Source organism: Rutidosis leptorrhynchoides, chromosome 4 (assembly GCF_046630445.1).
Source record: "Rutidosis leptorrhynchoides isolate AG116_Rl617_1_P2 chromosome 4, CSIRO_AGI_Rlap_v1, whole genome shotgun sequence".
In the NCBI taxonomy this organism is placed as follows: domain Eukaryota; kingdom Viridiplantae; phylum Streptophyta; class Magnoliopsida; order Asterales; family Asteraceae; genus Rutidosis; species Rutidosis leptorrhynchoides.
This window is the reverse complement of record NC_092336.1, coordinates 484,333,713-484,349,296: the sequence shown is the minus strand read 5'-3', so window position 1 is coordinate 484,349,296 and position 15,584 is coordinate 484,333,713. Positions and strand designations below refer to the sequence as shown.

At 34.7% G+C, this 15,584-nt stretch overlaps 1 protein-coding gene across 1 annotated transcript; it reads left to right on the top strand.

Moving 5' to 3' along the window:
- The first annotated feature begins 7,585 nt into the window (after positions 1–7,585).
- LOC139844600 (ATP-dependent Clp protease proteolytic subunit 5, chloroplastic-like) lies at positions 7,586–10,870 on the top strand. Its single transcript, XM_071834833.1, has 9 exons — positions 7,586–7,785; positions 8,363–8,485; positions 8,572–8,686; positions 8,771–8,863; positions 8,941–8,986; positions 9,096–9,168; positions 9,609–9,643; positions 10,358–10,446; positions 10,523–10,870. Exons 1-9 carry the CDS (start codon positions 7,679–7,681, stop codon positions 10,715–10,717), a joined length of 876 nt encoding a protein of 291 aa, XP_071690934.1. The 5' UTR covers positions 7,586–7,678; the 3' UTR covers positions 10,718–10,870.
- The last annotated feature ends 4,714 nt before the right edge of the window (positions 10,871–15,584 follow it).

The window sequence follows — 15,584 nt, the reverse complement described above, 5'->3', positions numbered from 1 at the left end:
ATTTCCTTCAAAATAGTCAAATGGAACAAGTTAATCATACAGAATATTAAGAGTAGTTAATAGTATTTCATAGCATAATATGAACTCATTTATAAAAGCTTTTTCTTCATATTAGCATTTTATAAGTTTAAATTCGGGTAGTACCTACCCGTTAAGTTCATACTTAGTAGCTAATATACAATTCAACTACTACAATTCTATATGAAAAACTGATTATAATAATATTTCGCGTTCAAACTTTTACACAATATTTTACAAACTTACAATACCGCTTATTTTACATATAGCATGAAATATAGCACACAATAAATTTGATACAAGATGGTTGTGAAGATAATTCTAGCTAGTACACAAGTCGTTCAGCAAAGGCAATAAAGACACGTAATTCATACGTCCAGAAACAAGTCATGCATTCTGGTTTTACTAGGATTACTTCCCATCCTTGGTCTTGTGGAACATAACCGTTATGGCCGTTGATAAGACAGCGTGTTGTAACGTCGTTAAAGGGACGAGGGTTACGTAATGTCCAACAGTCCCGTAACAATCTAAAAACCTCATTTCTTACCCCAATTACCGACTCCATCACTTGTGGGAACGTTTTGTTTAATAGTTGTAGCCCGATGTTCTTGTTCTTACTTTGGTGAGAAGCGAACATTACTAATCCGTAAGCATAACATGCTTCTTTATGTTGCATGTTAGCCGCTTTTTCTAAATTATGAAGTCCAATATTCGGATATACTGAGTCAAAATAATTTCTTAACCCATTGCGTAAAATAGCATTTGGGTTCCCCGCAATATATGCGTCAAAGTAAACACATCGTAACTTATGGATTTCCCAATGTGATATCCCCCATCTTTCGAACGAAAGCCTTTTATAAACCAAGGCATTCTTGGAACGTTCTTCGAATGTCTTACAAACTGATCTCTCCTTAAATAGTTGTGCTGAAGAATTCTGACCGACTCTAGACAAGATTTCATCAATCATGTCTCCGGGTAGGTCTCTTAAAATATTGGGTTGTCTATCCATTTTGTATTTTTATACTGTAAAATAGACAAGTGTTAGATTCATAAAAAAAATACTTATTAATACAAGCAATTTTTACATATATCATAAAGCATAAGCACACTATATTACATTTATTACACCACACGAATACAACTATCTTATTCCGACTCGCTTGTTTCTTCTTCTTCGGTTTTGGTTCGTTTTGCCAAGTTTCTAGGGATATATGATGTTCCCCTAATACGAGCCGTCGTTTTCCACATTGGTTTAGAAAAACCTGGTGGTTTAGAGGTTCCCGGGTCATTGTTACAACTTAAGGACTTCGGGGGTTGACGATACATATAAAGTTCATCGGGGTTGGAATTAGATTTCTCTATTTTTATGCCCTTTCCCTTATTATTTTCTTTTGCCTTTTTAAATTCAGTTGGGGTAATTTCTATAACATCATCGGAATTCTCGTCGGAATCCGATTCATCGGAGAATTGGTAATCCTCCCAATATCTTGCTTCCTTGGCGGAAACACCATTGACCATAATTAACCTTGGTCGGTTGGTTGAGGATTTTCTTTTACTTAACCGTTTTATTATTTCCCCCACGGGTTCTATTTCTTCATCCGGTTCCGATTCTTCTTCCGGTTCCGATTCTTCTTCCGGTTCCGACTCTTCTTCCGGTTCCTCTTCGGGAACTTGTGAATCAGTCCACGAATCATTCCAATTTGCATTTGACTCTTCATTATTATTAGGTGAGTCAATGGGACTTGTTCTAGAGGTAGACATCTATCACATAATATCAAACGCGTTAAGAGATTAATATATCACATAATATTCACATGTTAAAAATATATAGTTTCCAACAAAATTTGTTAAGCAATCATTTTTCAAGTAAACACGGTCGAAGTCCAAACTCACTAATGCATCCTAACAAACTCGATAAGACACACTAATGCAAAATTCTGGTTCTCTAAGACCAACGCTCGGATACCAACTGAAATGTCCCGTTCTTATTGATTAAAAACGTTCCATATTAATTGATTTCGTTGCGAGGTTTTGACCTCTATATGAGACGTTTTTCAAAGACTGCATTCATTTTAAAACAAACCATAACCTTTATTTCATCAATAAAGGTTTAAAAAGCTTTATGTAGATTATCAAATAATGATAATCTAAAATATCCTGTTTACACACGACCATTACATAATGGTTTACAATACAAATATGTTACAACAAAATAAGTTTCTTGAATGCAGTTTTTACACAATATCATACAAGCATGGACTCCAAATCTCGTCCTTATTTAAGTATGCGACAGCGGAAGCTCTTAATAATCACCTGAGAATAAACATGCTTAAAACGTCAACAAAAATGTTGGTGAGTTATAGGTTTAACCTATATATATCAAATCATAATAATAGACCACAAGATTTCATATTTCAATACACATCCCATACATAGAGATAAAAATCATTCATATGGTGAACACCTGGTAACCGACATTAATAAGATGCATATATAAGAATATCCCCATCATTCCGGGACACCCTTCGGATATGATATAAATTTCGAAGTACTAAAGCATCCGGTACTTTAGATGGGGTTTGTTAGGCCCAATAGATCTATCTTTAGGATTCGCGTCAATTAGGGTGTCTGTTCCCTAATTCTTAGATTACCAGACTTAATAAAAAGGGGCATATTCGATTTCGATAATTCAACCATAGAATGTAGTTTCACGTACTTGTGTCTATTTTGTAAATCATTTATAAAACCTGCATGTATTCTCATCCCAAAAATATTAGATTTTAAAAGTGGGACTATAACTCACTTTCACAGATTTTTACTTCGTCGGGAAGTAAGACTTGGCCACTGGTTGATTCACGAACCTATAACAATATATACATATATATCAAAGTATGTTCAAAATATATTTACAACACTTTTAATATATTTTGATGTTTTAAGTTTATTAAGTCAGCTGTCCTCGTTAGTAACCTACAACTAGTTGTCCACAGTTAGATGTACAGAAATAAATCGATAAATATTATCTTGAATCAATCCACGACCCAGTGTATACGTATCTCAGTATTGATCACAACTCAAACTATATATATTTTGGAATCAACCTCAACCCTGTATAGCTAACTCCAACATTCACATATAGAGTGTCTATGGTTGTTCCGAAATATATATAGATGTGTCGACATGATAGGTCGAAACATTGTATACGTGTCTATGGTATCTCAAGATTACATAATATACAATACAAGTTGATTAAGTTATGGTTGGAATAGATTTGTTACCAATTTTCACGTAGCTAAAATGAGAAAAATTATTCAATCTTGTTTTACCCATAACTTCTTCATTTTAAATCCGTTTTGAGTGAATCAAATTGCTATGGTTTCATATTGAACTCTATTTTATGAATCTAAACAGAAAAAGTATAGGTTTATAGTCGGAAAAATAAGTTACAAGTCGTTTTTGTAAAGGTAGTCATTTCAGTCGAAAGAACGACGTCTAGATGACCATTTTAGAAAACATACTTCCACTTTGAGTTTAACCATAATTTTTGGATATAGTTTCATGTTCATAATAAAAATCATTTTCTCAGAATAACAACTTTTAAATCAAAGTTTATCATAGTTTTTAATTAACTAACCCAAAACAGCCCGCGGTGTTACTACAACGGCGTAAATTCGGTTTTACGGTGTTTTTCGTGTTTCCAGGTTTTAAATCATTAAGTTAGCATATCATATAGATATAGAACATGTGTTTAGTTGATTTTAAAAGTCAAGTTAGAAGGATTAACTTTTGTTTGCGAACAAGTTTAGAATTAACTAAACTATGTTCTAGTGATTACAAGTTTAAACTTTCGAATAAGATAGCTTTATATGTATGAATCGAATGATGTTATGAACATCATTACTACCTTAAGTTCCTTGGATAAACCTACTGGAAAATAGAAAAAATGGATCTAGCTTCAACGGATCCTTGGATGGCTCGAAGTTCTTGAAGCAGAATCATGACACGAAAACAAGTTCAAGTAAGATCATCACTTGAAATAAGATTGTTATACTTATAGAAATTGAACCAAAGTTTGAATATGATTATTACCTTGTATTAGAATGATAACCTACTGTAAGAAACAAAGATTTCTTGAGGTTGGATGATCACCTTACAAGATTGGAAGTGAGCTAGCAAACTTGAAAGTATTCTTGATTTTATGTAACTAGAACTTGTAGAATTTATGAAGAACACTTAGAACTTGAAGATAGAACTTGAGAGAGATCAATTAGATGAAGAAAATTGAAGAATGAAAGTGTTTGTAGGTGTTTTTGGTCGTTGGTGTATGAATTAGATATAAAGGATATGTAATTTTGTCTTCATGTAAATAAGTCATGAATGATTACTCATATTTTTGTAATTTTATGAGATATTTCATGCTAGTTGCCAAATGATGGTTCCCACATGTGTTAGGTGACTCACATGGGCTGCTAAGAGCTGATCATTGGAGTGTATATATCAATAGTACATACATCTAAAAGCTGTGTATTGTACGAGTATGAATACGGGTGCATACGAGTAGAATTATTGATGAAACTGAACGAGGATGTAATTGTAAGCATTTTTGTTAAGTAGAAGTATTTTGATAAGTGTATTGAAGTCTTTCAAAAGTGTATAAATACATATTAAAACACTACATGTATATACATTTTAACTGAGTCGTTAAGTCATCGTTAGTCGTTACATGTAAGTGTTGTTTTGAAACCTTTAGGTTAACGATCTTGTTAAATGTTGTTAACCCAATGTTTATAATATCAAATGAGATTTTAAATTATTATATTATCATGATATTATCATGTATGAATATCTCTTAATATGATATATATACATTAAATGTCTTTACAACGATAATCGTTACATATATGTCTCGTTTAAAAATCATTAAGTTAGTAGTCTTGTTTTTACATATGTAGTTCATTGTTAATATACTTAATGATATGTTTACTTATCATAGTATCATGTTAACTATATATATATATATATATCCATATATATGTCATCATATAGTTTTTACAAGTTTTAACGTTCGTGAATCACCGGTCAACTTGGGTGGTCAATTGTCTATATGAAACATATTTCAATTAATCAAGTCTTAACAAGTTTGATTGCTTAACATGTTGGAAACATTTAATCATGTAAATATCAATCTCAATTAATATATATAAACATGGAAAAGTTCGGGTCACTACACCAGAGGGTCTATTTATATGTGTAGAATGTCCGAAATTCACGGCATACACGTGTCAATCACTGAATGGTTCTGTTACGTGAAGTATCCGGAATGTCGGTGGCGTGTGCTGACGTGGCTGCGTGCCGTTCACGCGCTGAGTTAAAGGGCTTATGCATAGAAGCTGCCTGCAGGGTTTACGCTTGACGCTGGGCGGCCTGATAAACGTTGGGCGGCAAATGCTGAAAATCACCAAATTTAGTTATCTCTAGTGCTCTTTGATCGAGTTTTCTGTATAAAAATGATGTCGTTATGCGTGTATCCTATAGGATACACCATTAGCGGGATAGTTGGAACCACCTCGGTTGGAAAAATTCGGATTAATTTGGTTGGGAAAGTTGGAATTTCCTTGATTGCTAGACATTTTTGAAGATTAAATTTGTGAGTGTATAGAATTGTAGAGAAAAAGAGTGAAAGATGTGTAAAAAAATGATGAGAATTGGTGAGTATTTATAGGATATAAATTAAATAAATAAAACAAAAAAAAGGAATTCGACCGTTGCCAACGGTCAAACCCCACAACGGATCAAAAAACCCAACGTCGCCCAGGCAACGGTGGCCGACGTTAAACACCTTTAACGGTGGTTTAACGCCGGCGGGGAGTGGGTGGCACCACCGTCCCCACCGTTAAAATGCTTTAACGCCGAAATTTTTTTTGGACTCCTGGTACTCTTACAGTATGTTTATTATACTTCTAAAAAATTTTTGTACGAGAAAAATGCATAATGGTTAATCATAGTTTCTTTTATATTTGTAATCTCAGCATATCCATATTATTATTTGTTACGTGGCCTATGTAAATTAATATTGGGTGCATTATCTAGGCAATTTGAGAGTTTGACATTCACACATAACATGTTCGATGAAATGTCACTCGATAATTCAGCTTTGGATTTAAAGACCTAACAAGTTATTTATATAGTTTTACTTGATATTTCTTATAAAGGTTTTGAAACTGATATTAGTACTACTTATCGATATTAAAATGTAAAATGGGTTTTGATGGCGAAAATTTTAGATGGGAATGACTTTGAGTTTTCTTAATGTGATTTTGAAGCTAAAATGAACATAACAATTGGTTGTTTTTCTTGATTCTCCATTTTGGGAAGGCTAAGAGCCTGCAACATTATAGTATCGAAAAAAGCCTTGGCTTTGGTTTTTTTCAATTGGTATAAATGAAATTTTTAACATCATGCTCAACATCAACATCAGATGTAGAAACATTGAAGCATATAATTTTGAATTAAGATAAATTAATAAATATGATCCATAGCTGATCCATTGTCATTCATAATATGGAGTGTGCAATGGGGTAACATAAAAAAATGGTATATTGGTAAATTAAGTTGTGGGAATATTTATTTGAGAACCCTGTTTAGACCTTCTTTAATAATGAGTGTTGGAGGTGTGCTTCACCCAAATTGGATCAACACGCCATATAACGGTGGCGCGCTCACACAAAAAAATGTGCGCGTGCGTACTCCAAGCACGGGGATAAAATGTGGAGTGCTGATTTTTTATTGGTTAAATTTGTTTTTCCTTTTAATTTTTATCTACTATTTCACCAAACTTCCAATCATATTTTAACACATTACTCAACACGTCACTTAACACGCCACGCATTATGTACCAGTTTACTAGAGCGTCCGTCAAACACCCAATCCCTACCCATCAACACGCTCATTTTGTCTGCCATTGTTAAAGATGGTCTTACAAATAACAATTGCCTACTTACTTCTTAATTTTCACTCTCTGAATTTATAAAAACGCAAATGATCTACTATTATTGTTTATTTCCCTAACAACTTAAGTAATATAGTTTTTTAAGAGTGTATTTGATTACTTCTTAATTGTTTAACATTAGAATGTTGAAACATTCAGTACTAAATGTGTTTGTTTCTAACCCCTGAATGATATTGTGTTAAATGGTTAGTGTTAAACTATTTAGAGTTGAATACTTTATTAACTATTATACTTAAATTTTTATATAATATCTTCTTTAGATTTTATTAAAAACACTTATTAAATAATTATAATATATCTTTTTTCTAATTCATGTAAAAAGTTAATATAATAATTTTACATCATCTACACTGTTCATTTAAAATAATTATCAAACAGATTATTATCATTTAGAACATTTGAAACATTTTGGGTTAAATTAAGTTTTATTTATCTATATTTACATTTATATTTATTTATTTTTTATTTATTTATTTTAATTTTAAAAGAAAATAAACTAGTACTACAAAATAAGTATATCATCAATCTTGTTTCATCTTCATTTCACTCACCCACCCACCCACCCTTTCTCTGTCCAATCGCTGTCGTTAATCGGATAAACCACCGTTATTCCGTCACCGGACCGCCACAGATTATTACATCGTAATCTCAATGTCTCAATCATGCGTTCCGTCACTGAGATTTAATACCCTCGTTTTCTCGTCTACAAAAAACCCTAATTCCATTTCCGAACACACCTTCACCCCCCTTCGTTCCAGGTTTAAATTCCAAAACCTTTAAATTATCTGTTTCGTTAATTTTGTTTTATTCATGTTTAAGTGCGTAAAATACATGCTTTATGATTAATCGTCACTGAAAATTGCACATCCACTAAACTTATAGATAGTTTATATTAACAGGGTGTTTGGATTAGTTTAATTATCGTTATATCAGATTATTGAAAGTAGAATAAGCCATTAGTATCATACTTTATTTGAGCATGCTTAACAAATTGAGCTAATAAGCAGATGAAAGTTGAGGTTATTCACATATTTATAAAAGACTAAGGAATTTATACATTTATATGCACAACCGGATCATGAAGGTACAATTAATTAATATTAATATTAATAGTAATACTAAAAAGGATATATAGGAAGTTCATCATTATACCCAACTTTGAAACCTGTAACCACCAGTTCTAACTCCAAGTTCGCTTTTTTCTGCTCGATATTTTCCCCAAGTACTTGAAGTATACGTTTGGTTAATATATGACGTTATTAACGGCTTAAGTTGATTAATTTCATGTGCATCTTTGCTAAAACTTCATAGAATATAAATTATTTTTGGTTGCAGGAACGTAGCTAAATTGAGAAGCAACAAGAAAACTGTAGGGACTACTACTTCAGTGAAAGCCGTCTATTCGAGTGATTATTCAACACTTGACAAGAGTTCGAGGCAGGGATTATGGTCTATTAGGTAAAGTTTGTTACTTCTATATAGTTTTTGTTAAGGATGTTTATGTTTTGTGATGGTGAAATCAATATTAAATATGTATTATAAAGGGAGGATGTGCAAGTTCCATCATCACCTTACTTTCCTACATATGCACAAGGTCAAGGACCGCCTCCAATGATGCAAGAACGGTTTCAAAGTGTTATCAGTCAGCTTTTTCAATATGTAAGCTCTTGTGTCATATATGGCCTTACAAGTTATATGTCACTTTCCTCTATTAGTAATAAGAGAGTTTGATTGTACTTATAGAGAATAATACGTTGTGGTGGTGCGGTTGATGATGATATGGCAAACATTATAGTTGCTCAGCTTTTATATCTTGATGCTGTTGATCCTAACAAGGTTTGACCGGCTCTATTTTTCCTTAAATTCATATTATTCTATTTTTTAACTGGTAATGTATTGGATATTATTGACAGGATATTGTGATGTATGTGAACTCTCCTGGTGGTTCAGTCACTGCTGGTATACTCTTTGGTGCATTCGGTTTAAGCTATTTGTGTCTATTTGAAGTCGTACAGACAAGTATTGAAAGTAACTCATTTTTTTATGTTTGTGTCTCCTGTTCTTTTAGGTATGGCTATTTTTGACACCATGAAGCATATTCGACCTGATGTTTCCACCGTATGCGTTGGACTTGCTGCTAGGTAAAGTAGTTATACATGCAGTTTATATGCAAGGCTACACATGTGCTCTATAGCCTTATTTACAAATGCTACTTGATTATTGTTTGAATTTCTGTTTTAGCAAATATGTAGTAGCTTCTACCCATATTGTTCACAATTCACCATCAATGGCTCCAATTAAAGCTTTCCTGCGACCTTTTATAATCTAAACTTACACCTATCCATTAAAATAAAATATTACATTTGAACGTACAAACCCTAATACGGAGATATTTATTTTCAATAAATTATCACATCATGAACATATAAGACAGATTCTAAAGTTACATTGTTTGTTAATTCGCTTCATGTAGCCCGTTACTCATTTGTATCTATAGTTGATGAAGGATGGTAGTATATCATCCATGTTATTCGTCGTTTTTTTACTATATTGTTGATGCTTTTACTCATTTATTTAACAGTATGGGTGCCTTTCTGCTTGGTGCTGGCACAAAAGGTAATATTCTTACATTTAGCTCTAACTAGTTGTTTACCCTCGCTTCGCGCCGGGGGTTCGGTTTTCAATGTATTTTATTGCGTTTAGTTTAACGATGATGTCGTTGAAGCGCAACTCGAGTCGAACTAAAAGGTATAACCCGTCAAAGATTTAAATGTTATTTTAAATTAATAATATAGGTGCATCTCTGCGGGTGGAGAAAAATATAAAGGAAACCAAAAAAGAAAAAAAAGAAAAAAAAATTGTTACAACAGGTAGAGAAAAATATAAAGGAAACAATCGGTACTATTCATATTTTTTGCCTGGTAGATATTTGCTGCTGCTAATTATAAAGAAACCATCGCTACTATTCATATTTTTTGTCTAGTAGATATTTGCTGCGGGTGAAGAAAAATATAAAGGAAACCAAAAAAGAGAAAAATGGGAAAAAAAACTGTTACCCAAAAAAAAAGTGCTACTGGACCGTGAATAGTACTGTTCACGCGAATAGTACTGTTCACGCGAATAGTACTGTTCACGCGAATAGTACTGCTTACGTGAATAGTGACAGGTCACGTGAATAGTGACAGGTGTACAACCGTTGTTGCGCGATGTAAAAGTGAGTAAAGCGTGCGAGTAGTACTATTCAGAACTTTTGTCTGTTAGTATGTATGGTAATTTTCTTATGACTCAAATATTGTATTATGGTTATATAATGAAAATCGTTAATTATAGGTAAAAGATTTAGTCTTCCAAATTCAAGGATAATGATTCATCAACCTCTTGGTGGAGCCCAAGGTGGTCAAACCGATTTAGATATTCAGGTAAGTTCTATTTTGTCCGATTCTGAGTTGTCTATAATGATGTGTTGTGTGGTTATTGATCATCATCTTGTTGCAGGCTAATGAAATGTTGCATCATAAAGCGAATTTGAATGGATATTTGGCATACCACACAGGTCAAAGCCTTGACCGAATCAACCAAGACACTGACCGTGATTATTTCATGAGCGCTAAAGAAGCCAAAGAATACGGGCTTATAGATGGTGTTATAATGAATCCTCTTAAAGCTCTCCAACCGCTACCAGCCGCCTAGTAAGCATTAGCGATTATTTCTAGGTTTGTAAACCAGAATAGATTCGTTATAATTCATTGCTGAATTATGTTCATTGCATGATACGTCATCTTGATCAAGTAGAACTCTCTGTACACATTAAATTGTACTCCGTAATGTAATATTTTTCCTTTAGCATGCCCTTTAAAGTGTAGTCTTGTTTTCTCACCCGGATTACATATTTGTGGACTGCCGCTGCCAAGTCTTCCATGCTAATCGATGCCTTCCACATACTTTTCATACTTTCAGTTTACTGTAATTAATTAAGTACGAGTACAACTTAATAGACACCCCTTGTAACATTGTGCAAGCACCAACTATTTACTGTGATTAACCCGTTTATCAGCTATGCCATAGGTTGAATATCTTTGTACAATGTTATTTTTCGGATTAACTTGAGTATCCGACTCGCTTTGCGAACGGACTAATTTCAAAGCGACCATCAGCTTTGCGAGTAGCTTGATTGCTCTTTGAATTCGAAGACCTCTAGTATTTTCACCCCTTGACTTTACAACTAAGCCAACCACCCTTGTAATGTATTTGTGTACATGTTGTATCTGCATATTTTGTTAACTTATGTTATTTTTATTATTAGGATTAGGAGATGCACTTCTGGACATGTAAATTTTGTGCTCATATAAAAGCTTGTTTTCGTTTTGATCAGGTTCAGTTCAGACATATGTAACACATTAACCCTAAAACATATCAACATATAGTACACTTATTATGGATATAATACATCACTTTATAAAATGGCAATTGGCCCGAACTGCTCTACTTTAACTCGCACACATAAAATTACTCTTTCAGTATATACCCCAACACCATGCTCACTTTTATTTCCATTGTCTAAATTTTGACACAACTATCTTTGAAACTGTTACCATTACCTAGAGACAAATTATACGAAACAGACCAATTTTAATCCGACCCAACCCATTTTATCACCTGTACTATTAGGTCCTAGCTCCAACTAATCTTGGCTCCTTACCAACTAGCCCTGCAAATCTAATAGGCCCAACAGCTTTTGTACCTCAGCTAAGGCTCAATTAGAAACGTGTTCATCCCACACAGCACTGGTATTACAAACACGCAATGAACATTAAACTTGAACCGATGAACCTTAAGCTATAGATGCACAAAAACCGGATCCGGATTTAAAAAAACCGGACAAAAAAATCCGGATTTTTCCAAATCCGGATTCGGTTCCGGATCCGGTTCCGGTTCTCGGGGTCGGTTTTTTTTCGGATTTTTTTTCGGAATCGGATTTTTTCGGATCTCGACCGGATTTTTTTCGGACTAAGATCTTTGTCGGATTTTGATTTTTACCGGTTATATTTTTACCGGTTCGATTTTTATAACTTTTGAACAACAATAATATAATCAATATAAACAAAAAGTATAACGCTTAAACAACTATAAATAATATAATTATAATTTATAACACTTAACACTATAAATATTATAAATAACAATATTTTTATTTAAATGATATAAATAACAATAACAATACATTTATTTGAACGATACAACTATAAGTATACAAAAGTTAATACATTATTCAAGCTTCGGCATTATCATCACCCGATGATGTATTACGAGCAAAGTATATCGAGCTTCGGCATTGCCATCACCCATTATACATTACTCGTCTTGCCTTTGTCGTTCGTAATATGCTTCACTTGCTTCAAATTCGGGGTCATCAACCGCAAATGTTCGTCGATAATTTGCAATATATTCGTCCATGCTAATGGGATCATATTCACCTTCCTCTACTTCGGTCTCGGTATTTCCTTCGGTTGATGAAGGTGATAATCCGCTTCTATTTCTTCCATCTCTATAAAATCTTCAACGTCATTATCTAACGGACATTCTATTGACATTTGATCTTGTATCCTATCTACCCCGTCCAAATAATCCTTCAAACATACGCATACTTACACGGCTTGGGGGGTAAGTCTTAACCTTCTTTCCGAAATAATTCGACCGCTAAGAGAAAAAGCCGATTCGGAAGCTACGATTGAAGCTTGAACGGCTAATAAGTCACGAACCATAGCGGATATTATTGGATAGGTGTCTTCTTTTGTTTTCCACCAAGCCAAAACATCAAAGTTGTGAAATTGTTCGGGATTCATGTTTAGTGCAAAGTTTCCAATCTTGTGATTTCCCAACTCGCTTGTGGGTGCCGATGTTCGGGCACGTTTCGAAGCGTCTTCACGTAATTGGTTAAAAAGACTAATATTAAGGTCTCAGGCCCTTCAAGAAGATGATCCGCTCTCAAATTGGTCAACAATTGGGTTTGCTTGTCGACCATAAGTTGTTGCATAAATTGAAAATAATTGCTCAAAGGTGTTATTAAATTCGTATATTTGGTTGCTTATATAGTTAGGGTCTGATATCGGCTAAAAAGTCACATTTTCACCCCGGTATTAAGGCCCAAAAACAAGAAAGATTCGAACTTTGTCGGAAAAATATCCACTTCGTCGGTTAGAATTGAAGAACAAGTAATTACGAAGGCGGTGCAAAAAGAATCAAGAGAATCGGAGCTAAAATGAAGATTCTAGAGCGAAAACGGTGAAAGACAGGAAATCAAGTTACGATCCAGGGAATGCAGGCTGACCAGCAAGCCATACGGCCTGCCATACGGCCTGCCAGTATGGAAACGGCCTGCCACATACGAGCCACCACACGAGCCACCAAACGGCCTGCCTTGCATACGGCCTGCCAAAGGGCCTGCCAGGCGTATTTGGCAATTTTCAAGTCTATTTAAAGAGTCTTTGTCATTCATTCCAACACACACTTCAATTCACTTCTTTCTCTCTCTTGTACAATATTAGTCATACTCTCAAGGCCTTCGACTCCGTGCGGGAAACCTAGTACCCAGAGAAGAACGCTGAAGATTGTATTAGGAGCGGTCTGGAGTCTTGAAGTTGTCACTTTTGTATTCGGAACTCGTTTAATCTACTGGTACTTCTATCCTTTATCTTATATAATGTTTTATGATATTATTGCCATGATTAGCGAGTAGTTATCTTTAGTGTATGCTATGATGTAAGCAGTTATAATGCCGAAATAATATTATGGTCTGTGTATGTTGTCGAAATGCTTTCCGATTATGCTTTAAACTCAATCGCTTTTCCAACTAATAGAACGTAGTTATAGGCTCTGTTATTGGGAAGTCGCGAACCCTGATTCAGAGTACACTATCTGTGTCACCCCTTGGTAAGAAAAGTCTATCGGATACAACGTAAGATCGACCGAGGCACACCGGTTGTAGTAAGTCTATCGAGCTTTGGATTCCGACTGAGGACTCTTTCGTAGTGAAACATCTGACTAGACCCCTAGTACATTGTCGGTCCCAGACCATGATAGTGTAGTCACCAAGCATATAAACTTCGTATGTGCACGTTGAAGTACAGCGGTTGTTATAAGTTGTACCTCTGCTAAGTAAGGCCATAGAACACGGTTAGTGTTGACCAGTACACTGCACCATAACGCGGTCTCAAGCATTGCACCCCGCTTGAGGGATTCTTAGTTAATTAAGGAACTGTTTGTTTAGACACATAAAGGATTGGACCGTTAGGATAACCGAACGTGTTCATGGAAGTCAGACTTGACTTGGCCATGGTGTTCTTTATGGTTGAACTCTATTTAAGGGCCTAACTATCTTTTACCAATCATTAACGAAAGCATTGAGGCACATCACGTCTCTCGGATATGGTACACCATGTATTCTATTATGCTTAAGAAAGTTTAGACCATTTTGGAATGTTAATACGTCACCCAACCGAGTCGCTCAATTGGATGAGCCGTCTGAACGTGTATGCCTGTAGTCAGACTGCACGGGCGTCGGGGGTAAGGGACGTTGCTGTCTATTCAGAATCTTCAAGCCTAACGCAGTACCCAGTGACATGTCTTATGACATGGGCGTTTAGGACCAGTGTAATGAATACAGGGCCTCTGCCTATTCATGAGCCAGCATTCCATAATCTCGGCAGAATAATTGATGAAGTCATAGTATGCACTTACTTTAACCTTATCTGAATTACAAATTTTATCGCATTTACTTTATCTATCTTATAAATTAGAAAATCCCAAAATAAATATTCACTACTCCCTAACTATCTTAGGTTACAATATATGTTCGATGTTACTGATATCTCAAAAATACGACTCTAGGTCATACTTCCCTTACTTATAAGGAGTAGTAAGATTTAGGCCCCGCTAAATATAAATTTAAAACAGTACCCTCCCCCACGAGTGGCTGATCCTGGCAAACCGCGGCCTAACGACACCGCGCAAATAAAAACCACCCGTTTCGGCCATATCAAGAGAGAATACCATAGTTTTTTTTTTTTACGCCGCTGCCGGAGAACTGGTATCAGGCAATACTGCTCTCTATCAAACTTATTCGCAAGCATTTAGTGGTGTCTAAGAAAGACAATTATACACGGACTTGATTATTGGATTTTTCGAACAGTCGCCAATTATATTGGGACCAAAAGGATCCTGCCTCTCCGTAGTCGGCCTGGCCACTTGATTTGTTGAATAGTTTGTGCGGAACTTTGTTACCGAAATACCAGGGAATCAGTAGCCAGAACCAAAAACATATTTCACCATAGGATAGTTAGTTAATTAATTAGATTACTTTAGATTACTTTAGTTTACCTTAGATTAGATTACATTAGATTACCTTAGATTACCTTAGATTAAATTAGATTATCTTAGATTAGATTAGTTTAGCTTATTATAATTTAGCTAATTTGAGAAAAATTAAAAATAAAAAGGCATACCTAGTGTATGACCCAAACCCGATCTAGACCAGGGCCGTTGTTATTCGTACCTGATC

Coding starts and splice junctions, on each gene's coding strand:
- LOC139844600 (XM_071834833.1), top strand. CDS start 7,679: ATGTCTCAATCATGCGTTCCGTCACTGAGATTTAATACCCTCGTTTTC. Junction 8,864..8,940: donor ATGCTGTTGATCCTAACAAG/GTTTGACCGGCT, acceptor TATTATTGACAG/GATATTGTGATGTATGTGAA. Junction 8,987..9,095: donor TGGTGGTTCAGTCACTGCTG/GTATACTCTTTG, acceptor CTGTTCTTTTAG/GTATGGCTATTTTTGACACC.